General features: G+C 41.0%; 2 protein-coding genes across 3 annotated transcripts in view; one reads left to right on the top strand and one right to left on the bottom strand.

Annotated features, from left to right (window-relative positions):
• The window catches only part of COL10A1 (collagen type X alpha 1 chain), a 44,795-nt gene extending 35,754 nt beyond the window's left edge, over positions 1-9,041 (top strand). Inside the window, exons 2-3 of the mRNA XM_040474427.1 lie at positions 1,994-2,162; positions 6,574-9,041. Of these exons, the coding sequence (XP_040330361.1) occupies positions 2,009-2,162; positions 6,574-8,444 (2,025 nt within the window). The 5' untranslated portion in view covers positions 1,994-2,008 and the 3' untranslated portion in view covers positions 8,445-9,041. The remainder of the gene's footprint in view (positions 1-1,993; positions 2,163-6,573) is intronic.
• The window catches only part of NT5DC1 (5'-nucleotidase domain containing 1), a 141,089-nt gene extending 114,565 nt beyond the window's left edge, over positions 1-26,524 (bottom strand). Inside the window, exons 1-6 of one of the 2 annotated variants that reach the window (XM_040474428.1) lie at positions 26,305-26,524; positions 20,527-20,618; positions 18,841-18,912; positions 17,603-17,709; positions 12,365-12,444; positions 10,578-10,662 (exon numbers count right to left, since the gene is read on the bottom strand). In XM_040474428.1, the coding sequence (XP_040330362.1) occupies positions 10,578-10,662; positions 12,365-12,444; positions 17,603-17,709; positions 18,841-18,912; positions 20,527-20,618; positions 26,305-26,397 (529 nt within the window). In that variant the 5' untranslated portion in view covers positions 26,398-26,524. The remainder of the gene's footprint in view (positions 1-10,577; positions 10,663-12,364; positions 12,445-17,602; positions 17,710-18,840; positions 18,913-20,526; positions 20,619-26,304) is intronic. The other variant, XM_040474429.1, reaches the window with a different exon arrangement.
• Positions 26,525-27,570: the final 1,046 nt, after the last annotated feature.

The following is a 27,570-nucleotide window of genomic DNA, read 5'->3' as shown; positions in this document are numbered from 1 at the left end:
AGAGAGAGAGAGAGAGAGAGAGAGAGAGAGAAGAGAGAGAATCCCAAGAAGGCTCTACACTGTCAGCACAGAGCCCGATGTGGGACTGGAACTCTTGAAATCATGAGATCATGACCTCAGCTGAAACCAAGAGTCAGACACTTAAGCAATTGAGCCACCCAGGCACCCCTAACTCTGCAGAGGTTTTCAAAATGTTGTATCTATGCCTGTTATGGAGTTTTTCTTCTCACCTACTTCACCTGTACAGTTGATTTAATTTAGCTCCAAAACAATAAAATTGCATACAAAGTTTGGCCTCTCAACATTCTGCTTTTATTAGATTTTTTAGCATCCTGAAAACTGACTTTAAGAGTCTCCTAATATTGTTAAAGAGAATTCTAACCATTGAAAATGACAATGATAATGTTTACTTGCATCTTGAGGGGAAAAATGTTTCTAACTGGGCTGAATCAAGATTCCTAAAGGTAAGGTAAGCCACGGAGATTTTTAAACTGAAAGCAAAGTTTGAGGAATTTTCTTCTTCTGCCATGAACTTAACAATTTTATTTAAACAGACATGATCTGACATTATCAGTTAAGGCTTCTGTAATCTCTACTGAAAATCTAAAGTAAAATCCAAAATGAAGCAATAAAGCCTGAAGCTATTTACTGAATACATTGTAATGTTGTAAATAATCCCTCAGGGTAATTATATTGCTAACTCTACTACCAAATTCATGGAATTTGAAATTTCTGAAAACTTTAAAATATTTAATATGAAAAATTAAAATATAGTATGTATATACTAACATACATAAAATTTCTCTTAACTTCTGAGGACTTACACAAAAATCCTAAGACACAATACATATCTACATTTTTACCATTTTGTTTTTCTCAAGCTCAAAAATAAGTAAGAATAGGAGTAAGCTATTTTCATAAAAGTTTAAGAACATTAATGGACACATTGGTGGCTTTCCGTCATAATTAAAGAATTTAGATGATGGTTCATATCCACATCCCCATCCAAAAGACTTCCTTTCCTACTTACATACACTACCAAATATTTTCAAACAAATAACACGAGAATGTACTTTCAAAAATAAAAGGGGGTATTATCATCCCATCATGAACCTACCTAAACATCTGAGTAATAAATTCTAAAATAAAATCATAGAAAAAGATGGTGCATGGTTAAAACTATTAATATATATTTAAGACAGAGAGTTTATTTTTCAATAAGAAAACAAGGAAAGACAGCCCAACCTGATCCTGTACGCCTGCCCAATAGAACTTTCCACCATAATTAGTACTCTCTCCACCTCTCGAGGGAGGAGCTTAAACTCAGGGTAACCTCATGAAGTAAGGGAAAAAACAGTATAAATACTGCCGGATAGCTCTGAAGAAGGCACCCTTCTGCACTGCTCACCTGGGCACAGGAGGGTTCAGAAAGCTGCAAAGAAATCATCTCCAGGAACGCCGGCACCAGGTAAGTCTATCACTTCATACTCTAGTGGACCTCCATGTTAGCTTATTTGGAAATAAGCCTCAATAAACTGACTATTTGGTTTTTGTCATTTAAAAAAAATGACTTTCCACTAAAGTGTACTTGGAAAGTTTAATTCGTATCAGTCTACATAAAAGACAGACTTAATAAAATCATATTGGTAAAATCATATCCTATTCAGTGTATTTTGGAACTAGTGGATGTTTCAATCTATGTTAAAGATACTGAATTATTAATATATGCATCCAATTATGGTTTCTGTGTTTCTTTTTTTAAAAAATCACTTCAGTTTTGCTTGATTACTTGAATGTGGTTTCCAATAACAACTAAGCCATATATTCATGTAACTAAAAACTTATAATTCTGATTTATGGAATACATTAAAAACAGGATAAGGTAAAAAAAAAAAAGGTAGCTAACTACCTTTTAGAATAAAGAATTCATCTGTCCAACATCAGACAGATAAAACAGGTCAATAACAACACACTATTCTTTTCTGTTTTTCAGAATCCATCTGAGAACATGCTGCCACAAACAGCCCTTTTGCTGCTACTGTCCCTGAACCTGGTTCATGGAGGATTTTATGCTGAGCGATACCAAACACCTACAGGCATAAAAGGCCCACTACCCAACACTAAGACACAGTTCTTCATTCCCTATGCCATAAAGAGTAAAGGTAAACAAAACTGTGTATTTTGCTGTATAAACATATTGGTTGTTGCTTTCTACAATCTTAATGATCTCTTAAACAAAATGCTTTTAACTCTATTTGGTGTTCAATTACCTTTGAACTCCCGAACCTGTCCGAAATATTAGAACAAAATAATTTATGGAAAAAGCAGGTCTATTCAAGAACATTAAAATCCTTTGTATAATGAGTATAGTAGAAAGATGTACCCAAAGAATAGTAAGAACTTTTATGTGTGCAAAGTTTTTCCCTCAAATGATGCTTCTGTGCAATTACCCATAATCTAGAAATATGAATCCAATAAAAATTAATCAAGTTTAAAATGTTTTAACTAAAAATAATTGACAATTGTACAAAGAGTAGCAGGTTTATCCATCTAAACAGTTGACCATTATTTACTTTTACAACCGATTCAGCTAGTCCACATATACAAAACTCAGTCTTAATTATCAAATAAAATCTAATGCCTTCCCAAGAAACTTAACAGACAAATGAAGCAGCAATTTTCACAGTTCTTTATAAATTTCTGTATGGTTTAGCAGTTAAGTACTCAGACTTATGAACTGCCTTGTACTAACTATGGGACTTCAGGTAAGTTACTTGTCCCCTCTGTGCCTTAGTTTCTTCATTTGTAAAAGAAGCAGCAGCTATCTCCAAGGGCTGTCATGAAGCTTAAGTGAGTGAATACCTGTCAAGTGCTCAAGTATTAGCAGCACTACGGGTACTCCTCCTCCTCACTTGTGGTGGTACAGGTGGGGTAGCCTTAGACACGATTTAACTTTGTTCTTGAATCCATTTCCCAACTGTTCAGCCTTCTCAGTTACTATGAAGAGAACTGAGGAAATGTATGTACACTACTAACAGATCCTCAAGAAAGGCAATTATTAGGTTTCACATTTGCTAATTCTATTTTAATAGCATCTGGCACAAACTGCCTGTAAAAATCTACTGAATTAAACTGAACAATCTGAACTGATTGCAGGACTCAAATTTCCTTTCCTTAGTATTTTTTCATTATAGTTATATATTTTACCTTGCAAATAATGCTAAGGGTATTTGCCATAAACTTTACAAATTATGCTTTTGGAGACAACCATTTTGAGCAAGTTAAACTTATAGGAATCTCTTCTTGAGAAAAACAAAATTTAAAGCAATTCATGAAAGGGAGCTCAATGTTTAAAAACAAAGGCACAGGTGCATAACAAAAACTTCTGAACGTCTCAGAATACAATAATATATGAGAACGAGAAAAGTTACAGAAAGAAAGAATAAAAGATAAGGAAACCTGCTACTTTACTTGAAGCAATGAACAGCAATGTGAAATGCTAGGACAAACATCACTGGGTACACTGTTATGATCACTAAGTCACACTTTTTATAGTTTACTAAGATCATATGAAACAGTCTTGAGTTAAAAAGACTCAAGCATCACATGTACTTGGCTATTTCTGCAGAATAAATGAAAATATGTATCTTACTAACAAATGAAAAGTTTAGAAGCTGCATCTTAATTGTTAACTCCACTAAGGTCTCTACTTGATAATAATTTGAGGTGGAAACTCAAATACCTTATCATTCACTGGCAGGCACTAATGCACTGAAAGAAAGACAAAAGCCCACAATTTATACAATTATAACATTAAACTGATAACAGAAACACAAAGAGTGCCTATTTAATTCCTGGGCTCATCTGTTCAACACAGGCTCAAAGACAGCTCAGCCCAAACACACTAAATTACACTGTAAAGGACTGCAGAGCTGGTGGCCAGGTGGATGCCACATTCCGACATAATCAACCACTATTTTGGCTTGTGGCATTTCAGAAACTTTTCTGCTGGGTAATCATTTCTCCTTGAGGATGGTATCACCCTAATCTTTAATTTTTTTCGGTTGGCAAGCAACAAACAGGGGCTATCCCCCAAAGACACAACAGAACTCACATTCTTTCTTGCATGAAGAGGTGGAGGACCTATTAGGGCAACATTCCAAGTGACTGAGATCACCCTGTCTTGGAACTTCCAGTTTCAAAAGATGCTCTATACAGTCATTTTCAGTAAGACTGTTTTTCCTCCCTATTTTCCTCCCTATTTTAACATTAAACAGAGTCCTGACCAGACCAAGACCATCATTTTTAGTATGGATACTGACCTTTAGGAGATTCAGAATAAGATTCTAAAGCAAACCCCATCTAACATAGCTTGCATTTGAAAAAAAATGTACTATTTTGTTTTCTACTTATTCATCTATTCTACTTGCAATGTATCACACCCCTTTACACTTATAGACATATCGTATATGTCCACTAAAAAGTCAATCTATCAATAAGATATGTATGATTACATGGAGATCTTTTCCATAAACTAATTTTTCTCATAATCTTTTTCCTGATGTCATTTTCTGAAAATTCAGGGGTGAATAAAGTTCTATACATTTAAAAATTTGCAAAACAAAACATAACTCTAATCAGTACAAAATATCCAAGTCTAAAATAATTTTCCTTTTTTAGCACATCTATTTTAATGATTCTGCTCTGTATTTTACATTTCATTTGTCACTAAATGTTTTTCAGATATCAGGAATCTCTCTACCCAGGAGAATAGGCAACTATTGTTGGCTAACTACTTCTTACATGCCAGTTAATTAATATGAAAGATTTTTAAAAATATAATAATGTACCAACAATTAACAGTTAATGGGAACTATACCCATAGGCATATGTGTTCAAAGGCAATTTACAATTTATTTCAATTCACTTAATATTAATTCCAATTTAGTTTTCATTTTGATTTCTAAAGCCATTAAAGACTTAGACAAAGTTTAAGTAAATTAAATAATCATTTTTATACAAAAAAGGTATGGCTCAAAAGTCACAGCCAAACGTCATTTTCAGGGTTTTGACCAAACCATTCAACGATTATGCCATTTGCTAAATCTACCATTACTATGAACCATTTTCCAACGTGTAAGAATCTAAATAGTATATGAAGGCATTCCATCTATGTTCCTGAAAATTTATTAAACAGAAAGTGATTTTAATATAAACTCTGCAAGTAGACACTTAAATCACATGTCTTTTTATTACCATTTTTGCTATTAAAGAATTTCTCTGAGAAAGAGTATCTTATAGATGTTTATGATGATTGTTGCCTAAAGAGTCTTTGACATGGTAATACTTCCTTAATTATATATCCTAATGGCAGTAATGCTCTGTTTAATCCCACCTTTGAATGACTAAAACCAAAACCTTGGACACCTCTTTAAGCACTTATCACATGGACACGTGTTTTGCTCCCTTGAGGACTCTTATAAGATGTGTCGTGTGCTTCCCCCACACTTGTGGCCCAGGGGCACTTTTCACACCGCAAGCAGTGAATAAGTGATTTTTGAATTTAATCCATAATATCAGTAGAAGTATTTAGTTCAAATGAACCCACAGCTTTATGAAATCAACAATATCTATTTGCATTAGTCAAAAAAAACTTTAGATAAATATTTTAATACTATTTTATATATACTTTGCCCATTAGATCTAATTCTCTAATTCTTTGTTTCGATTTTCAGTCAATTAAAGGAGAATGTAGGAGCTCACAGTATGTACTGAAGTTGAAAAAATTCAAACTAAATCTAAACTGTGTTCAGCAGAGCCATGGCAGATATAAACTAGAAATCAATAGCACTTCTCACTGATGTCATATAGGCTAGCTTTTGAGAAAAACAATTGTTAGAGTTCTTAAATATTTTCCCATTATTTCTGCATTTGTCTCTTCATTCCTTTTCTGTTAAATACTTTCCGCTTTCCTTTTGAGGTAGATGATTTTCTCCAAATAAATGGGGGTAAGGTAAATATTTCCCTTGTACACTTTTCATTATTATTATTATTTATTTTGAGAGAAGAGGAGAAAGAGACCACAAGAAAAGGAAGGGCAGAGAGAGAGGACAGAGAGAGAGAGAGAGAGAGAGAGAGAGAGAGAGAGAGAATCCCAAGCAGTCTCCACACTGTCAGTGCAGAGCCTGATGCAGGGCTTGAACTCAGGATCTGTGGGATCATGACCTGAGCCAAAACCAAGAGTTCGACGCTTAACCGACTGAGCCACTCAGGCACCCCAGTCCCCCCATACTCTTATTCTAGATGAATTCTTCAATCCCAGTTTATTTTTATGGATAATTAGGATCTAATGAAACTACTATGGTAGCCATGGTTTTATGAAACCGTGCCCTCTGGCAGTGTTTTTAAAAACAATGTAGAATGTGTTATCTGAAATCGTTTGAGCTTAGTCTGCCAAAATGGACTGACGGACACTGCCATGTCCTGTCCTGATTTATATTTCAAGAAGCAATGATCCCTTAACATTACTAATCATCCCTCTCTCTGGGTCTGTGTATCGGACATGTCTTTCAGGTGTATCAGTAAGAGGAGAGCAAGGTATCCCTGGTCCTCCAGGCCCTGTGGGACCTCGAGGGCACCCGGGTCCATCTGGACCACCAGGAAAACCAGGCTACGGAAGTCCTGGACCCCAAGGAGAGCCAGGATTACCAGGACCACCAGGACCATCCACCACTGGAAAGCCAGGTTTGCCAGGACTCCCAGGAAAACCCGGGGAGAAAGGACTATATGGACCCAAAGGAGATATTGGACCACCTGGTTTACCAGGACCACGGGGCCCACCAGGGCCACCTGGAATCCCCGGCCCAGCTGGAATTACTGTTCCAGGAAAACCCGGACAACAAGGACCTCCAGGAGCCCCAGGACCCAGAGGCTTTTCTGGAGAAAAGGGCACACCAGGAGTCCCTGGTGTGCATGGACAGAAAGGGGAAACAGGATATGGTACTCCTGGACGCCCAGGTGAGAGGGGCCTTCCAGGCCCTCAGGGTCCCATGGGACCACCTGGCTCTCCTGGAGTAGGAAAAAGAGGTGAAAATGGGCTTCCAGGGCAGCCAGGCATCAAAGGTGATCGGGGCTTTCCAGGAGAGAGAGGACCAGCTGGCCCGCCAGGCCCCCAAGGTCCTCCTGGGGAACGAGGACCAGAAGGCATTGGAAAGCCAGGAGCCCCTGGAGCCCCAGGCCAGCCAGGGATTCCTGGGACAAAAGGTCACCCTGGGGCCCCAGGAATAGCTGGGGTCCCCGGGGCTCCTGGCTTTGGGAAACCAGGGTTACCAGGCCTGAAGGGACAAAGAGGACCTATTGGCCTTCCAGGGAGTCCAGGTGCCAAAGGGGAACAAGGCCCAGCAGGCCATCCTGGGGAACCAGGTCTGACTGGACCCCCCGGAAACATGGGACCCCAAGGACCAAAAGGCATCCCAGGCAACCAAGGAATTCCAGGCCCTAAAGGTGAGACAGGACCGGCTGGGCCTGCAGGACACCCTGGGGCTAAGGGAGAAAGGGGTTCCTCTGGGTTAGATGGAAAACCAGGGTACCCGGGAGAACCAGGCACCAGTGGTCTTAAGGGAAATCCAGGGCTCCCAGGCCCAAAAGGTGACCCTGGAGTTAAAGGACCTCCTGGTCTCCCAGGTCCTGTGGGCCCAGCAGGAGCTAAGGGAGTACCTGGACACAATGGTGAGGCTGGTCCAAGAGGTGCCCCTGGAATACCAGGTACCAGAGGCCCCATTGGGCCACCAGGCATTCCAGGATTCCCTGGATCTAAAGGGGATCCAGGAACTCCAGGTCCTCCTGGCCCAGCTGGCATTGCAACTAAGGGGCTTAATGGTCCCACTGGGCCACCAGGGCCTCCAGGTCCGAGAGGCCACACTGGAGAGCCTGGCCTCCCCGGTCCCCCAGGCCCTCCAGGCCCCCCAGGGCAGGCAGCCCCGTCCGAGGGCTTTATAAAGGCAGGCCAAAGGCCTCTTGTTAGTGCCAACCAGGGAGTAACGGGGATGCCTGTGTCTGCGTTCACTGTTATTCTCTCCAAAGCTTACCCAGCTATAGGTATTCCCATCCCATTTGATAAGATTCTGTACAACAGGCAACAGCATTATGACTCAAGAACTGGAATCTTTACCTGTAGGATCCCAGGAACATACTATTTCTCCTACCACGTGCATGTGAAAGGGAACCATGTTTGGGTGGGCCTGTATAAGAACGGCACCCCTGTCATGTACACCTATGATGAATACACCAAAGGCTACCTGGATCAGGCTTCCGGGAGTGCCATACTCGATCTCACAGAAAATGACCAGGTGTGGCTCCAGCTGCCCAATGCTGGGTCAAATGGGCTGTACTCCTCTGAGTATGTCCACTCCTCCTTCTCAGGGTTCTTGGTGGCACCAATGTGAGCATATTCCCAACCGAGCTAACGTAAATCTGCTTGAAAAGGCATTCTCCAACTCCACTGCGCCCCACAAAATGCATATGGAGGTAGGCAAAAAAAAAAATGTGACTAATTTTAATTTTCCAAAATACAGATTTGAGCTTTCACACCAATAAACTGTCCCCCTGACAAAGCGAGCTGCAATGGTAAATCATATGCGAAGACTCTCTTGAATTTCTAGTCAGCAGCCCTAAGACTCTTTAAAGTTTTCTGTGAACTCCTTCAGTATTTAAAAATTTCACCATGAAAGTCCTACTAGGCTAAAAAAATAAAATGATCGCAATGAAACCCTGAAATGGGACACTAAATTATGTTAAATTTGATTTCAGAAATTCAGCATTTGTTTTTAAAAAGAAGCCTGTTTCTAACAATTAACAGGAGAACTTCTAGGAAACAATCAGGAGGTATCATATCTTTATAGAACTCAAATACTTGAATATTCAAATTTCAAAGACACTGTATACCCTGAGATCTTTCTGATGGTGCATTACTCGAAGGCTTATATGGCCCCTTCAACAAGATCTATTCAAACATACAGGTGCATATAGACTTACAGCTCTAATAAAACCAAAAGATTATGTTAAAATTAATCTGAAATGCAAGGTGCTTTAGCCATGAACCTTTGCAAACTTTTCTGTGACTGCAGGAAAGCTTCCTATATACCCTTTGTAACTTGGAAATGGGTGTCTAACCTATTTTATTTACTTAATACAAGTGTGATTAATTTGATTTCTTTAATTCCATCTTGAATCTTACATAATATGATATTGTGGGTTTACAGACCATTACCATATATACCCTGAGCCTCCTATTCTAGTGAAAGTATAACTAACGTCAAGCGTTTCACAATCTGACTAGAAATGAAAAGACGTTATTTATTTATGCTCTGTACTGTATTTTTATATTGCTGTTTAAAACTTTTAAGCTGTGCCTCACTTGTTAAAGCATGAAATGTTTTACCTACTCCTTATTTACAATGCAATAAAATAACATCAACAGATTTTTATGTTAATTTATTCGACAGCAGCAATCTGGTATTCTCAACCATTCTTTGAAGGCTTTTCATTTTACAAAGTTAATAAAAGTAAAACAGTAGTGGTAGGTGGGTGACTTTTACAGTTGTCACGGATACTCCCCTCTACTGGGGATGGGCATTCCCACACCCCCCTCCCCCAGCACTCAGTGTGGACTGTGAAAAGGCCCCCACAGGACCCCATGGGACCTACCAGCCAGGGTGAAGGGCAGGTGACTGGGCATGGAAAAGTGAGACGATTACTCCAAAACAGTGATTTTCTTCAGGGAAGGACAAAGCAGGTGGCAGAGAAATATGTAATTTGAAAAAATATTCTGCAGTTACTATTTGCTGCCATCATGTCAGATTTTAGTCATAATATTTAGGATTACGTTAATATCAGCTTTTAAGAGCTGATATTACATTTTGATGGCTTAAATTACATTAAAAAGAAGGCAGGCAAGTTTATGTCAATCAAAAGACAACATTTCTCTAAGCTGAGAAACACTGCTCTTGAGCATCTATCAGTCAGCCCACTGGTTGAATCAGGACAGTCTGGTTGGAGTCAACGAGGTAACATATGATAAACCCATCTCTTTATTCCTTAGAAATATCCTCTGTGTAACTCAAGCAGACCTGCGGATACAGCTGTGAAACCTTAGCTGCAGCTTGGCGATGTCTCTGCCCCATTCTGAGTCAGCCAATCCTGTTTTAAGCAATGAGAATAGAATTCTCACTTCCCCTACCAGTCTATAACCACGACATCAATGGTTATAGGTGTGAGTAATCTGCATTCCCAGGCTGGGAAATACTGAAGTGTGAACTTCAATTCTAGGGAGCCCACAGAACGACCCTTTAGGCAGGCATGTAAGAGACAGCATAGCTCAGAATACTGGCAATTATGGCCATGAACCAGACATGAATTACAGAACCTCTTAAAATGTAAACAGTACCAACTACATAGCAAAATTTAAGATGAACGTAAATCCTAACTGAGACACATAACAAAATAGGTAACTTCTAAGTAATTCATAAGACATAGCATTTAATAAACATGTATTAGAAATCTCTCTTCACATTACTCACCCTTAAAAGCTGACATTTTATAATTGTGTTGTATACCAGCAACTATATCCTTCCAAAAATCAAATGTTTTTTGACCATTGTTCTGCTAAAAAAAAAAAAAAATTCCAAATGTTAACATACGTAATAATTCTGTTTTCAAGCCCAGTAGAAAACACTTGCCAAACCATTACAATATTACTGTAATCTAAAACTGGGACTCATATTTTATGGGGCGCCTGGGTGGCTCAGTTGGTTGAGCATTCGACTTCAGCCCAGGTCATGATCTCATGGTCTGTGAGTTCGAGCCCTGCGTTGGGCTCTGTGCTGACGGCTCAGAGCCTGGAGCCTGATTCGGATTCGTCTCCCTCTCTCTCTGCCCTTCCCTTGCTCATACTCTGTCTCTCCCTCAAAAATAAAACATTAAAAACAGTTTTTTAAAAATAAAAAATAAAACTGGGACTCATATTTTAGAAAAGGTAATAGATGTATAAACTCATTCTTCCGAATGATTTAAAAAAAGAAATCTTCCATGAAAATCACTGTTATGTATATATATATATGTATACAATATATATATACAATATATATACATACAATATATATATACAATATATATACATATAACTAAATATTAATATAGCCCATATAGCCCAAATAAAATAGAAATTTCCACTCAATGTAACATCTAAAAATTATGTATTTTAAACACATGAGTAAATTTATGGTGTTATAGCTTTTGAGATATCAGAATGTGCCTCTTCATGTAGTGGGGCATCAATGGGGCTAAGAAACTTCAACTCCTAAAGTCCTAAAAGCTGGTTACTTTAGAATTCAATGCACATTTACCTGATTTCTATATAAAAGAGCAGCAAGTCTCTACAGGAGAGATAAAGGAGGTTCAAAACCCAAAATGTACACCATTTTTATTCAGATTTCTTTAAACCAGGAAGCAAGTAACATTATATTAAAACACATAACCCTACAACCCCTTGCTTTCTTGGAAACATTAACTGGTGTCCTTCTATCTAAACAAAGACAAACTACTAGGTATTTGTATCTAATTATATAAGCTCTGAAATATTTGAGGACTGATAAATTTGCTTGAAGTTACTATGAATAAAAAACTGACTCCAGCTCACGTAAATAACTTCTACCAACATACTAAAATTATTGCTCAACAGAAACTTTCACAAAAACATGACTAATTCTGGTTCAAAAATAAACCATTATCCATGTTCAATTATCAATATGATCATTATGATTTTAAAAGACAACATATGCAAAAAAGAAAAGTAATTCTGACATAAAACTGGATTCTGTTCACAGGTCTTAAGCCCTAACTAAGTGTAACTTCTTGGAACCAGACATCTATTCAATCTTCATAAACAGTATGAAGTCTGCATGCATCAAACTGCTCAAAATGATGAAATTAAAAACTCCATCTCATTTTTTAATTTCATATTATTTAGAATGCTTAAGAACAGGTGAAATTTACTTACTTTTTTTTTTTTTTTTATTCTGCTAATGAAACCAAGAAAATATTTTTCCACCTGTGTGGTCTGTTTTCTTTTTAGACTTTTGCACCCCCTGCTGGCGAATAGGTTTATTATCCTTGAGAAAAAAAAACAGTCACTGCTACTTAATTTTCCCAAAATACTCGACCAAATTTTGTTTTTCTTCCTCAGTCACTTCTACAACTACAGAGAGGAAACTGAGTAAAATCTCAACTCAAAAGACATATATAATTAAGTCCTCTGATTTATGACTAAATACATACCATAATTTCTAAAAAATGAGCTCCTGCTCACCTTTGTTAAAGAGTCCACGACTCTGGCACATAGAAGAGCTCCTGGCAGGTCGAAGTAGTTATCATAAAAATAATATTTTCCTAAAAAAGAACAAAAATTTAAACTGGGAATAAATTATTGCCTCATTTATGTGACACACAGAAACCTGGCTAAAGAGACACTAGATTTTGGGTTAGTCACTTAAAGGGACCTCTATTTCAATTCAGAATGGCTCCATTACAGGCTACCATTGTCTTTTTTTTTGAGAGAGAGAGAAAGAGAGAGCGAGCGAGAGAGTGAGCACATGTGTATACATGCAGGCAAGCGGGGAAGGGGCAGAGAGAGAGGGAAAGAGAGAATCTCAAACAGGCTCCATACTGTCAGCATAAAGCTCAATGCAGGCTTGATATCATGACATGAACCGTGAGATCATGACCTGAGACAAAATCAAAAGCCAGATGCTGAACAGCCTAAGCCACCCAGGGAGCCCCTATTGTTGTCTTTTAAAGAAGGTTTAAGCTGCAAGAAAGTTAAAATATGATATCCATAATTTAAGGATTTCATGAAAAAAAATGCCTTTATGTAAAAATTAAAAATAGATTTACCCCAAATATAAAACGGATTATGAAAAAGCCACAATTTATGTTACCAATGTCACTGAATTTCAAAACAATCAGTCTAACACTGGAGTACCATGAAGTAATCAATACAACAGTGCCTTTCCATATCTGTGCTGGCTGGTCCACCTTCAGTGCAATGTGAGAATAACCAATGCACTAAGAGGAATAAAAAAAAAATAGCACATCATACCAGGACACAGCATACTAATGTTGGAAAATCTCAGGAGCACAGGACAGGCACTCCAGGATCTCATGGAAGAGAGGAATTTAATTTATCCTATTTGGCCCTAGGACAGAATCAAACTTGAGCCCTTCCTTGCTTGGTACAGATGTCACTTTCGAATCTGCCATCCCTGGGCAGACACCTGATGACCCATGTCACATCCCTTTGACTCAAGTCTGATCCCAGCCATGGCCGTGCTAAATGACATCATCCCACCTAAGCACACCTGTGTCATTCACTTTCCCCAAAAGCCTGTGGAGTCCATGTGGCTCACGTGGCAAGCTCCAGGCACCAGTGGATGAGCCTCAAGTTTAGGAGACAGCGAACACTTCTGTCCCTTGGATTGACAACTCCGGGAGGTATTCTCAGTGCTTCTCAGAAGTCCCAGTGGAACCCAGCCCCATTGCTCCTTCCTTCTGTCTCATCGCCTCTAACATCTCACTCCTGTTTACCAGGACTGAGACCAACCACTTTACTTTGGGCAGGGTGCGGGGTCCCAATGTCATAACCCTTGCACAAAGAGGAATCAAACAACCAAAGGTGAAGCCAGATTTTAGTTTAATGTAAGAAAGTACTTTTCAAATTGTCGTAACATTGAATGCACTATTATAAGTGCCTGATTTCGAGTCCTCCCTTTCTCCCATTTGTAATGTATGAGGTTCTGGAACACGGCTGTCTTGCTCTTTAGTGTCCACTAAGCACAATACCCAGCACGTTGTAGGCCCTCAATATGTTTGTTAAGCGAACGAATGAATGATCTAATAGCAGAATGGACTTCTGGAATGAAGGAGTGTCGTGGGTAAATTAACAGGAGAAAACCCTCTGCAGGGGCCAGATGTCTATCCCTTTAACTGCCATTTAATGCTTTTTTACTTCCTCATATCAAATTATTAAGAACATAAACGAAACAAACTCAAAGTTCTCCTTCTGTTAATTCACAAAATGGCTGTGTGGGTTTGTGTATCCTTTCCCTCAGTTAAAAACAGTTTGTTTTTTACTCTTTTGCAGCTGAAATTATTGGCTATTTTTCATTTTTTCATTTTATTAGACTATTTTTCATTCCTAAGAAAGGTTAGACTGGCTTTGTCAGTGTGAGGAACCAGGATCTGGAGGAAGAGGGAGATAATATAACATGTACATTTCTGCTCACACTTTGCTGTGCTGTAAGGCCACATAATACTCCAGGGTTCCCAAGACCTAAGACAGTGGGAACAGCTTTCCAAGGTACATTAACCTGTGCTGTATTTATTCTCTTGGCCTATGACACCAGAGTGGCCAGTTGCTCTGGGCACAGTGGGAGCAGCAGGTGTCCTCGTCACCAGATATGTGCCCTCGCTTTCCCCTCCCCTTTCACTCCCTTTATGGCCATTAACAGATGAAGTTCAGTTAAAGAACTGAAACACTGATCACGAGTCTTGGTTGGGGTCTAAGCAAATAACGCAGGGGGATAATGAAACTCCCTTCCACAAGGCAAGGGGCTGACTCACTCAGCTATCAAACCTGGGCTGGATGACCACTCTGTGGACACACTGAGGCTGGTTCAGTCTTGACCTGTGAACTGGACCAGGCTGCTCTCAATGCCTCTTCCCACAACAAAACTCCAAGACTACCACATGAAAGCTTTGACTCTCTCCTCCTTATAAGCAGAGAGCTCACTGGCAATGAAGGGATTAGTGAGCTCAGTTCAATGAAACAAGCCTCCACAAGAAGATAAGTCCTAAAATTGTTAAGCTGTGCTCACAGAGAAACTGCTCCCCAAGAACCCAGTGCCAACAACTATGTACTTTACAAACCACATATTCTTACTGATAACAGAACAGAGGCACACAAATGACTGAAGGCAAGAGAACAATTTATGTTAGCTCACTTCTCCTGCAGGTGAGTGATATCATCTTCACTTAAATATGAACAAAGTGATGCCAAAAGTGGCTTAGTGTTTTGCCAGATCACTTGACCCAGCAAGGAACAGAGTCAATATGATCCAGGACCACCTGCCTCCACACTCCCTGTGGTTTCCGCTATACCAAGTTGTTTCTGCATAATCCACCAGTTTAGAGGGAAGCAAGGTCAAAAGGACTTGCTCTCTGGAAATCGGCGGGTAAGGAAAACCATACTCCTGCCAGTGCAAGAACCTGAAAAGTGATTATCAAGTAAATGGTCAGTAAAATGTCTGTATCCATCAATGCTTTAAATTCCCTAAACATACTGGTAGGGAATGCACTTGACAATGCTCTACTTAACTCTGGGAATGAGTACGCTCAAAGTAGATGGAAACAGCTAAACCAACTGGTGTTCGTGAAAATAAAGGTTTTATTTGGCAATGCTGATCAAATTTTAAACCTACATGTCTTTAGAGCAACTGTACTTCTAGGAGTGTACCCTGAATGCATTTGCACAAAAGTGAAAAATATACATATATGAAAACATCACTGCAGGCTTGTTTGTAATGGCCAGACACTAGACACAAAGTCAGTATGCACTATGGACGGACTGATGGACAGCACTGGATGGCAGAGCACAGCAGCATTTAACAGACTGAAGTACATCTCTGTGTGCTAATGTGACAGGATCTCCAAGATGTCAATTAAAAAGAGCACAGTACAGAAAATGTATGATTCCTTTTGGTATTTTTGAGAAATAAGTTCAAGGAAAGGGGATTCTGGGGCCAGGGGTTGGAGATAATTACTCTTCATTTTACTCTTTTCTATAACTAAATTTTCTAACCATTTGCTCACAGTATTTTTTTAACGTAAACAAAATTTAACTGGGTTGTGGAATCATAGGCCAGTTTTTTCTTCTTTTATAGATCTCTACATTGAAAAAAAGTTGTATTAAAAAAATAAATAAATAAAAATAAAAAATAAATTAAAAAATTAAAAAATTAAAAAAAGGTGTATAACTTTTTAAAGGCAAAGTTTTCCCTTACAACGTGGCAGAAACAAAGGCCTTTGTCATGTGTCACCATCACCTGACCACTGAGCACAGGAAGGGGAAACACCTCCCTAACCAACTCAGTTAAAGAGGAGATAAATTCCAAGGTCATCCTCAGAGCACTCCTGGCTATACTGAGCACCAGAGGGAAGCTGCTGATTCCAGGAGGTGGCGCCCACTAGCAGCCAGAGGAGTGGGCAGACTGTTGGTCCTACTGGGTGAATGCTCTTTTCTTGGCTGAGAAATACTTTACTCCTTTAATGTACTTTACTCCTTTAATGAATGGATGGCAGAGTGAAACACTTAGCTCTGTGCCTGGCCTTTCTGGGAGGAGGGCAGCTATCCACAACTGACTATGTCTGGAAAGACAACAGCAGTCCTCTATCCTCAGCGGAGTAAAGGGCAACATAGACACCCATTTCACTCCCACTAGCCATTTGGACTTGAGATGTGTGAAAGCATTGTGTATTGATCCCCAATGTGAAATATGTTTTCCTACCGATTTACTTTATCAGGAGTACTCATTTCCTGACACTTTGATCTCAGTACAAAAGCAAAACAAACTCTCAAAAGACAGAGAATGTTACAAAGCAAACCTAACTATAACAAGGAATAACTCCAACTATATTCTTACTACATTTTCTTGGTTTTTTTTTTAAGATTTTATTTTAAGTAATCTCTACACCCAACATGAGCTGAAACTTACAACCCCAAGATCAAGAGTCGCATGTTCTACCGACTGAGGCAGCCAGGTGTCCCCCGCCCCTGCCCCGGTTACTACATTTTCTGAGGAACAGGAGCATTTCAAAAGTGTAGTGTGAAAGAAAATGGCACAAACATTTAGAACAAATGAAAAACTAACAACTATAACATAACAAGGTCTATGTGTTTATAATAATGTCTTAAGCATTACTTGTTAATTTATGCATATCAACGTCTACAAACAAGTTTTGAGAAATCCATTCATGTTCTTTAAAGACAATGGGAAGAAAGATATGAAAATATATGAAATCATTTAAAATAAGGGAAAAGAAAAGACAAAGGCAGAAGATACTAGAACTGAGAGTAAAGAAGAGAATTCAAGAAAACAAGAGAACAAGCAAACAAGAGAGATGGGTAGTATGAATACGAGGAGAAATGTGTAATGGAGAAATAAAAGGACTGAGCATGTAATAAACTAAAAAAAAAATAGAGAAGACTGAGGAATGTCTTATTCCTAGGTGCTAGTCTTTTCACTCCAGAACAAGTACAAGTAAAAGGAGCAATCAATGAAACCCTAAATGAAGCAGAACCAACTCCCAAACAGGTATCAGACACAAGGAAAGCATCGTATTCCTATCACACCACGGCTGCCCCCTGGTGTAAACTGGCCGACAGGAGGCAAGAATGGCACGCTTCATGCCTTCATGCCCCAGGTTCAACATCCAAAACAAAAGGAGACGTTAATGGTGGTGCTGCCCCCTCCCGCCCCCCCATGAGCCATACCTGATCGGCAAGCCATTCCCGTGTCAGACATGAAGTATTTCCACTCCTTCCCACCATACTCCTCTGCCAGCGCCTCTGGAGCCATCATCTTTGTGCCATGGCTTGCTCTGGTTTGGGGAGATGGGAGGGGCAGACAGACAAATACAACAATGAAAGACAAAACCAAAACTATACAATGCTTTACATTCTTTTAACTATGATTGAAGAGAGCTAAGTACACTGTTAAGAATCTGATAGTTGAGTTTAAGGTCCTGGTCAAAGCTGCATTGAGTATGTATACATACATACTACACTTCAGCTCTAGTTGCCCAAGGCAAGAAACATGCAAATGAATAACAAAATAATCAGAAGGGGGGCCACACCTGTTGTAGTTATCCGCACTTAGCGTGAGGTCCAGGGGAGAGTATGAGCTCGTAGCGTGCAAAAAGAATGATGTATCAAAAGGGAGAGTATGTGCCAGGGGTAACCTGTGCTGAGTGTCCTTTCCTTTGACTCTGATCACGTCAACAGAAATAATAAATCGCATAGCTGTGGCCACGTTGGCTTGCCTCTACTATGGGTGCTGGGGGAAAAGCGGATGCCCACACCCTGGCCCGCTCTGTAAGGCTCAGAGCAGTGGCAGCAGCAGCTTCTCATCTGCTTGTCCCACTCCCCCCAAATACTCCAAGTGCCCAGTGCACCCTGAGAGGAGGGAAGGAAAGGGAATTAGTACTGAGTGTGAGAGAGACTGATGAGGGTTGGAGTAGGCTAGAGAAACTTCCAGAAGGAGCTAAAATACAACAGGAGTCTTGCACGAGGGGGACAAATTTGGATAAATGGAGAAGGAAGGAGAAGTGTGCATAGACCACCAACTCCTACCCAACATTCATTCTCTTCTTAGTAAAAAGACATCTCACTTTATTCCAGGCAACTGTGCACTCATCTAAAACAACATAATCTCCAGGCTCTTTTGCAGTAGGGGTGATCAATGAGATGAAGCAAGTTATTAAAACTCTCCTGAATTTCCTGCAAATATTTCTAGTGAGCCGAATTTAAAAGAACTAGACCTTTAAGTCCAATGCTTCTCGATCTGTACTTAAATAGTTAAAACAATTCATACGAAGAAACAGAAGCACATGATCTGTCATCTGAATGATAAAAATAATAATCTTATTTAACCCGTACTTAACAATCAAATGCTATATAATAACAAAGTGTCCTGGAGAAAAAGTTTAGATTTCACAACTAAATTTTATTACCTGAGCACGGTGCCATTATCTGCCAATTTAATGAAGTTCCCATCTTCCAGATCCAGTGCCAAGCCCTTGCAACTAAAAATAGAAAAATTTGATTACTGATCAATTCATAGATTCGGCTAACCCCAAGAAATAATAATCTATACTTCCAAAAAGTCACAATGCTAAAAGGGATTCTCCCATGCAGGTGAATGATATATTGGTTAAAAAGACCAAGAATATCCAAGAATTCTAAAATTTAATAGCATCCACAGAGCAAGTATGTAAGGAAAACTGCCATGTAGGAAAATGAGAGACAGCATGTTTAGTTTGTAAAATCCTTAAGCTTTAAAAAAAGAGGAATTCAAAAATTAGAACAAAAAAACGAACATTATTTCATGTCTCTGTTAAAATGTGCAAGTATTTTTCATTAAATAAAACACACGCACACACACATTTAAATTCTGCCAGATAAGCTCTTAGCCAGAGTTTCTCCTATATTCTTTAGAAATTGCCTCGATTTAGGTCAGGTTTTAAAACCTTGCCCTCTGGGCAGGGCATACTATTGAAAACCACTAAAAGAAAGTCAAATACTAAGTTTCAGGTTCCTCACTGCAAAAGACTTGTGGGATTTGGGGAGAGAGGTGGGTACAGATTCATTTTATGAATAATAAAGCAAGGAAGTATAATGCCACCAAATACCAAGAGAATTAAACAAAAAATGACAGGGTACTTTAGAAGCATTACTGACTTTGGTCCACAGTAAAATTTCCAGAGTCAGCGGTTTTATACAGTGAAATATTTGTGTTTCTTCTTTTTACAAAAGGGATACATCAAAAAGGACTAACCAAACACTGCAGAAATATATAACAGATGAACACCATTGCTCTAGAATTACTTTTGTATGTGTTTTTCATGTGTTTTAGATTTATTATTTTTCAACTGAGCAATTTTAAAGTGTTAGATTTTTATTTTGTTGTTTAGATAAGGAAGAGAGACAAAATAAGCCTTGGCAAGTAGAGAACCCTAAGAGTAAGCAGTAAGAGTCTTAGAGACAGGAACGTTTACCCAAATTACAGAAAACCAAATGTCCCAGTTCAGACATTTATTCAAAACATGATTCTTCCTCTTCTACAGTTCAGTATTTGAAGGGCAATAAAGCAAACTTTCTTTTTTAAGATGTAAATTTTAAAGATAGTTCTTAATAACCTCTGAAACTTATGACAAACTTAAGCCATACAGAAACATCCAAATTAGTCAAGAAGCTTTTAGCCTATTTACATATTTAATTAAACAAGTCTAAATTTAAAGTAGAAAAGATTTTAATTAATGAAACATAAAACTTTTAAATTTTTTTTTTTCAACGTTTATTTTTGGGACAGAGAGAGACAGAGCATGAACGGGGGAGGGGCAGAGAGAGAGGGAGACACAGAATCGGAAACAGGCTCCAGGCTCTGAGCCATCAGCACAGAGCCTGACGCGGGGCTCGAACTCAGGGACTGCGAGATCGTGACCTGGCTGAAGTCGGACGCTTAACCGACTGCGCCACCCAGGCGCCCCTGAAACATAAAACTTTTAATAGAGAAAGCATTTTGTCTTTTGACTCAGTTTCACATTTCACTTTCTGTCTCCACAGAAGAAGCATTAAAATTTTATCAGCAACATTTAAGAAACAGAGGGAATGGGCAGCCCTTAAAAAAAAGAACTTACCAGAAATCCCAATCCTCTGGAGTCACAGTTAGTAATTCTTTGTCATACCCTTTCTCCTTGACCAGGAACTGAGCAAAGCTATTATAAATGAGCTATAAATAAGGGGAAGGAATAAAGAGAAATTAAATATAAAATTCACTATTCATTCTGAATTTCACAGACTTGAAAACCTACTGGAGTCATTCATTGGGCAGATGGGAGAGAAATATCTCTAATCGTGAAGTTCGGCAGTTTAATCCCCTTGTACAAGCAATTTATCCACCCCTGAAAGCCCCAGTAGCTGTTGTGTCTTTTTCCACTGCAGAATTACACCATCAATATACAATTACATAACCAAGGATGACTATTATCTTACTCCTGAATTCTAATGGGTTGGAGATCATTAAGACTTGAAAGCTTTGTAAACTCATTTTAAACATATAGACCACTCTATCATTATATCTATCCTTAGCCCATTCTTAGTGGAAAGTGCTTATGAGGCACTGGGTTTCCACAATTCATAGATTATTTCCCCGAATAAAGGACATCGAAATTGTCACTAAATTGTTTTAGTTTTGTCACTGTCACAGGGGAGTCTCAAAGGGAAAACACACATAGAGACAAGGCAGATGATCTGAAGGAAGAATCAAGGAGCTTCCATCAGATACAGGAAATACCTCTTATTTCTTTACTTAAGGAAACTGAAGGAAAAGGACAAAGAAAGCTTCAGGAAACAAGGACACAGATAAATGCTCTGCCGATGGTTGATAGATCTTCCGATTTCTCGACAACAACAAAATCCCAAGTGTTGGGGTAACGTGTCTTATTTTTTTCTAAAGAGTTGGTTTTATTTTTTTTTTTTATTTTTTATTTTTTTAAATTTTTTTTTAACGTTTATTTATTTTTTTGGGACAGAGAGAGACAGAGCATGAACGGGGGAGGGGCAGAGAGAGAGGGAGACACAGAATCGGAAACAGGCTCCAGGCTCTGAGCCATCAGCCCAGAGCCCGATGCGGGGCTCGACCTCACGGACCGCGAGATCGTGACCTGGCTGAAGTCGGACGCTGAACCGACTGCGCCACCCAGGTGCCCCTGGCTTGATTTTTAAAGAACTGTGTATACCAAACAAAGAGGAGGCAGAAGGTGGATGAAGGTCCACACTGGCCCTACCCCATTCTCCTTCCATGAGGGTTCTTAAGTAAGCATCAGATGCCCTCGGACCTGAGGCAGAATGCTGGTCTGGGGTCTGACTGAGCAGTGTCCGAGAAGATTCTTGTCTTGAGCAACTCGACCTTTCTCCCATATGTTAACCCGTGACAGGTTTTGGCAGCATGAGACAGCACAAGCGGGAAGAGAGCAGAGACACAGTAAAAGGAATGGGAGAAGGCCTCCCTGAGGTGATGATGTTTACACTGACCTCTGCAAGATGTAGCAGTTAGCTGGGTGAATCCAGGGGAAGGGGAGCACACCAAATCCAGAAACCCAGAGACCCACACACATCTGGATTTGGGAGTTGGGTGTGAGCATCAGGGAACGAGTGCAGAGAAATCAAAAGCTCCCTGTCAGGGGCGCCTGGGTGGCTCAGTCGGTTGAGTGTCTGACTTGGGCTCAGGTCATGATCTCAAGGTTTGTGAGTTCGAGCCCCGCACCAGGCTCTGTGCTGACAGCTCGGAGCCTGGAGCCTGCTTCGGGATTTGGATTCTGTGTCTCCTTCTCTCTGCCCCTCCCCCGCTCATGCTCTGTCTCTGTCTCTGTCTCTCTCTCTGTCAAAAATAAATAAACATTGGGGCGCCTGGGTGGCGCAGTCGGTTAAGCGTCCGACTTCAGCCAGGTCACGATCTCGCGGTCCGTGAGTTCGAGCCCCGCGTCGGGCTCTGGGCTGATAGCCCAGAGCCTGGAGCCTGTTTCCGATTCTGTGTCTCCCTCTCTCTCTGCCCCTCCCCCGTTCATGCTATGTCTCTCTCTGTCCCCAAAAAAATAAATAAACGTTGGAAAAAATAAAAAAAATAATAATAATAAATAAATAAATAAACATTAAAAAAAAAAAGCTCCCTGTCAAATAGAGCTGTTCTCTATTCTAAAGCTAATTAAAACCACTATACATGCACTCCCATGCAATGCAATGCGACCCTGATCCAGGTCAGTTGTTAACAGGCTTACATTATGTCAACACTACATATCAGCACTTCTCAATCCTGGCAGTGATTCAGAACCAGTGATGGCTCCTAAAACCACCTGGAAATTTCAGGCCTCCAGGATAGGGTGGGGTCCAGGTGAGGCCATACAGGATTCCTGAAGTCCAGAGATGACTGAAAATCATTGGCTTTATGCATTATACGGATTTTCATTGAATCATTAAAAAAAAATCAATCAAAAATGGACTGAGTCACTCTGAGGTACAAAGTACTATGGATAATAAAAAATACACATCATGATCCTGACTGCAGGGAACCAGTGCTGTGGGATTAACAGATGTAAAGTGCTTTAGAGCAGTGCCTTACATACAAGTAAATTCAACTGAAATATTTGCTATTATCAGTCATATATATGCTGGTTTAAAAAAAAAAAGTTCTGATAAGTACCTTTGCCCATTTCCACATATCAATATTCTCACCACAGCCAGTTCCAAGCTACCAATGCTTACTACATACCATTAAACCTGCCGCCTCTCGTCAAGGCACTTTACTCAGTCTCGGACAACAGGAAATTCTCACCCCTTGACAATACTGATAAAGATATGGGCATATGATGCCACTGAGACTTGACACCTTCCTGAGAGAAAGGGGCCTTTTCCAGCAGGGCTGCCGTTAGGGGCATCCACAGCTATGCTCCTCACCTCGCGGAGAAGTTTCTGCGATAGGAGAGAATGAGAGGTCAATGTGTGGGGAGAACCAGAGAATAATGGTGCTGAGGAAAATAAGGGAGTCTGTGCCTTTGAAACCCATCCTAGTCCCAAGACCCGAGCTCTTGGATCTTTTTCTTATACTGAGTTACCCCAGATGCCTTCATGGCACAGGGCCTCCATGACCAGCCCTCTTCCTCTCCCAGTGTCTCACGTGCCTAATAATGCACACTGAACAGCAGCTGCAAATTGTGAGTTGTATGCAGACTACAAATTATGTTTGGTTCCCACTTAAGGTTGCCAGATAAAAACATGAAATGCCTAACTAAATTTGATTTTCAGATAAACAACAATGAATTTTTTTAGTGTAAGCACATCCCATGCAGAACACACATAGAAGAAAAAATGGTTTTGTTATTTGAAATTCGAATTTAACTGGTGCTGTATTTTTCTTCACTAAATGTGGCAACCCCATAATCCTTATGTGTTTGAAAACAAACTAACATTTCAAAGTTGAGAGACTTCTCATACAAGTTCAGATTCCTAACTGGTCTTAAAAAGAATTAGTTCTTTTAAGAGGCTCAGCCCTGGGACACCTAGGTGGCTCCATCGGTTAAGCTTCCAACTTCGGCTCGGGTCATGATCTTGCAGTCTGTGAGTTCAAGCCCCGCGTTGGGCTCTGTGCTGACAGCTCAGAGCCTGGAGCCTGCTTCAGATTCTGTGTCTGCCTCTCTCTCTGCCCCTCCCTTGCTCACGCTCTACATCTCCTTGTCTCTCAAAAATAAATAAACGTTTAAAAAAATAAAATAAATAAAAATTTAAAAAAGGAGACTCAGCCCCTACTTCCTCATGGAACTTGGCAAGAGTCAAGTGTGGCTGTGCCTTCAGAAGGCAAACACACTCTCCTGGCTATCCCTGGCCCCGCTCCCACTCACAAATGGGGGTTAACTGCTTGGCTCCTTACCCTTCTGAGTCTGCAACCCCAGGAGAGCACAGGGATCATCATTTCTAGGACGCCTTTCCTGAGCCCCCAGGTGAGGTAACACATCCAGTCCAACATCTGCACATTTTGCATTTATTAAACGCCTATGATACTGATGGGAGAGGCACTCAGTGTTCTATGATGCAATCACCACCGACTCCTCCAACATCTTCTGCAACTCCCCACCTGCCGCGTGACACCCAGCAGTTCCCTGAATTGTTTCTCACCTCTGGGTCCTTGCCCTGGCTAGATTCCCTCTGTCTGAAGTGCCCCCCCTCTGCTTCCTCACCTGCCAGCTTTAACTCTCGTGTTGGAACCCAGCTCAAGCATCAAGTGTCACTCCAGACCTCTCCTCTGGGCTTTCTGGCTCACATAAAGCATGGTGGTGGGAACAGAAGCCAATTAGCAGGGTGACTCTGGATAAGCTGCTTATTCTTTTTGTGCCTTGCTATCCTCATCTCTAAACAGCGACTGTGACAAAGCAAATACCTCGCACAGTTCTTGTAAGGATCTAACCAGTTCATTTAAGCTGAATGCGTATTAGAATAATGGCTGGGCCATCTTCACTTATTAAAATACCTAGTTTTTATTCAGTTATTCCTCAATTACTTATTGAACCCCGTATGTGCCAAGCACTCACCTCGGCACACAGAACACATAAGAAACTATCAGGGATACTGATGTCAAGGAGTCATGGCTCTAGCCTCTAGGGGAAGATTCTGACAGGTTCACAGGAAATTTTAAGCCATGTGTAAGTGCTATGAGAAATTAACGGTTTTGTGGAAGACTGGAAGATGGGCTGGTGTGGAGGGAGGGTCTCCAGACACCAGGGGCAGGCAGTCTGCAGCAAGGTGCAATACTGCCCTCACCACAGGGGGCTGAGCTGAACTCTTTGGTTACAACGCCACCCGCAGGCCCGTGTCCATCTCAGCATCCAACTCTACTAAGGGGCTCAGCACACTGCTGGTATTTCATAAAAGATTTCTCAACCAAACAGGATCCGTAACACACTACTAGGATACTTCCGATCTTTAAGCCTCACTTATATTCGAGGTTTGTAAAAAAGAATCCTTTTACTGCAGGGTCTTGCATTCTGAGATTTTTATGCTCACATATGCACAAAACGGGTTCTAACATGACAGTGGTTTAACTTTCTTCAAAAGAATCTTTGACTAAAAAATTCCTGTGATTTTTTTTTTTTTTTTTACAATTAGTTTCCTTGTGAAACCAAAGTAATGGGGGAGGAAGGACAATTCCCCTTAGGGTGTGGTATCATAAATACTCCACTCCCCCTTTTTCCCAAAGTTCTGGGAGGACGCAAACTTAGTAGACGGTTGCTAGGATTAGAACTTATTCAGAGAGCATGCAGCACGTAGGAAGTGCGCAATAAATGTTTATTTTCGTCTCTTGGTAGAAGACAAAATTTGGGCTAAGATTCTAATGACTTTTCGGCTTAGTGCTTCTTCAAAACACCACACAATCTCTCCCTGACTGCAGTGTTTAAAAACTGACAGGTGGTCGCGTGGACACGCTAAAAGAAAACTGCACACAAGGAAAATAGAAGCCCAGGTGGCTGCATCGTAGCGCGGCTGGTGCCCAGAATGACTTGCAAGGAAGTTCCAAGGCCAGGGTTCTGCAAAAGACATCCCCAGTTCCCCTGGCCCCGCCCTGCCTTCCGTCCCAGGAACCGCTTCCTCATCCCGATTTTGCACAGATTGCCCCTCTGCCCCTTTCCTTCCCACCGCTCTCTCAAAGTTGGCTAAAAGCTAAGCTCCATAAGCCGGTGCCGACGGCTCGGGAGGGGCCCGGGGATGCACATTTCCGCCCAGCCTCGCCGTGGGAGGCCGAGTTCTGCGCAGAGGCGCGGCGGCTGCAGGGCCCCTGGCAGCGGTCGCCGCGGGAGCCGGGAAGAAACTCCAGCCCCGGCCGCCATGGAGGTGCACGCCGTGCGCCCCGGGCAGCCTGCGCCACTCACCACCGCGCTCTCGGGCAGGTTGTAGCGACACAGAGTGTGGTCCAGGTCGAAGCCGACCACGTCGCAGGCGGCCAGGGAGAAGTGCTGAGCCATGGCTGCGCTGGAAGCACCGGCGAGCGCCTCAGGTGCCGGGAGGGTGCGAGGAGACCGCGGACGGGACGCCGCGGGACGCTGCGGGACGGGACAGGACGGGGCCCGGCAGGGGCGGGACGGGGCACGGCGGGGCGGGGCTGCGGCCCCCCTCAGGACGCAGCGCGTCTGCCTCCAGCGCTTCCCGCGCCCGCGAGCACCGCCCCCGGCCACGCTTCTCCCCGCCCCTCGCGTGGCCCGCCTGCCGGCGCCTTCCCCGCCGCTTCGGCGCCCTGCGTCCCGCAGACGGCGGCCGACCGGCTCCCCGCGCCCTACCGATGTCCTTCCCCCGCCCCGCAGCCCCAAAGGCGGGTGTGACGGGGGGGGAGGGGGGAGTCACGTCACCACTGCTGAACCTGGGGATACAGATGAATCCCTGTTGGCACGCAGCCCTTGCCACAAAATTAACCGGGGCTCCCCTTCGTTAGGAAGGTGCCACAGAAACCAGGACACTGTAAAGTTAGACCCGACCCTTTGCTCTTGTGCGGAATAAGGTAAGATGGAGAAAATTCTACCCACTAATACCCTCTGACACAGTTAGCCTAGAATTTGGAAGATCTTTTGCCCACGTGCGATGAGTTGAATCTTTTTGTATCTTCCTAAGTAGTCAAATAGATCTTTCACTATTTCACCTTTTGGAGTGAGTTAACAAATAGTTTTTAGGAAAGAGTTAGAAGGACCATTTTTGCAAAAATGACACTAATGATTAAAGAAACCAATGTTGTCTATTTTGTTATTTGGTTATTCTTTTTTTTTATTGTAATGAATTTTTCAATGAAAAGACATCAGAAAGTTGATAGAACATGCTGCAGAGTAGAGAATTTTCTGCAGACAGATGTTTTTCAGATTTATAGTGCACAAAATGATTCAAGTGACAATTATCTGAATTCTCAAGGACTGTGTATAGCTAATATCATTTTAAATGTATAGGAGAAAAGTTAATTCATTACATACAATGGATGCATTTAATTTTGAGAACCCATATGAAAGGCTAGGACTTTGAGATCTTTTAAATTGTTTAAAAGAGAAAATACAAATGTCATTTAAAAATACGAGTCTATTATCTTTGTACTACTTCTGTGTTAAATTTAAAGGAAAGCTGTCCAATGGAAAAAAAAATCAATAGTTATGACATAA

This window comes from Herpailurus yagouaroundi, unplaced genomic scaffold (genome assembly GCF_014898765.1).
Source record: "Herpailurus yagouaroundi ecotype Mexico unplaced genomic scaffold, PumYag 139, whole genome shotgun sequence".
Taxonomy (NCBI): Eukaryota; Metazoa; Chordata; class Mammalia; order Carnivora; family Felidae; genus Herpailurus; species Herpailurus yagouaroundi.
Note: the sequence above shows the minus strand (reverse complement) of the source record. Positions and strands in the feature narration are given on the sequence as shown.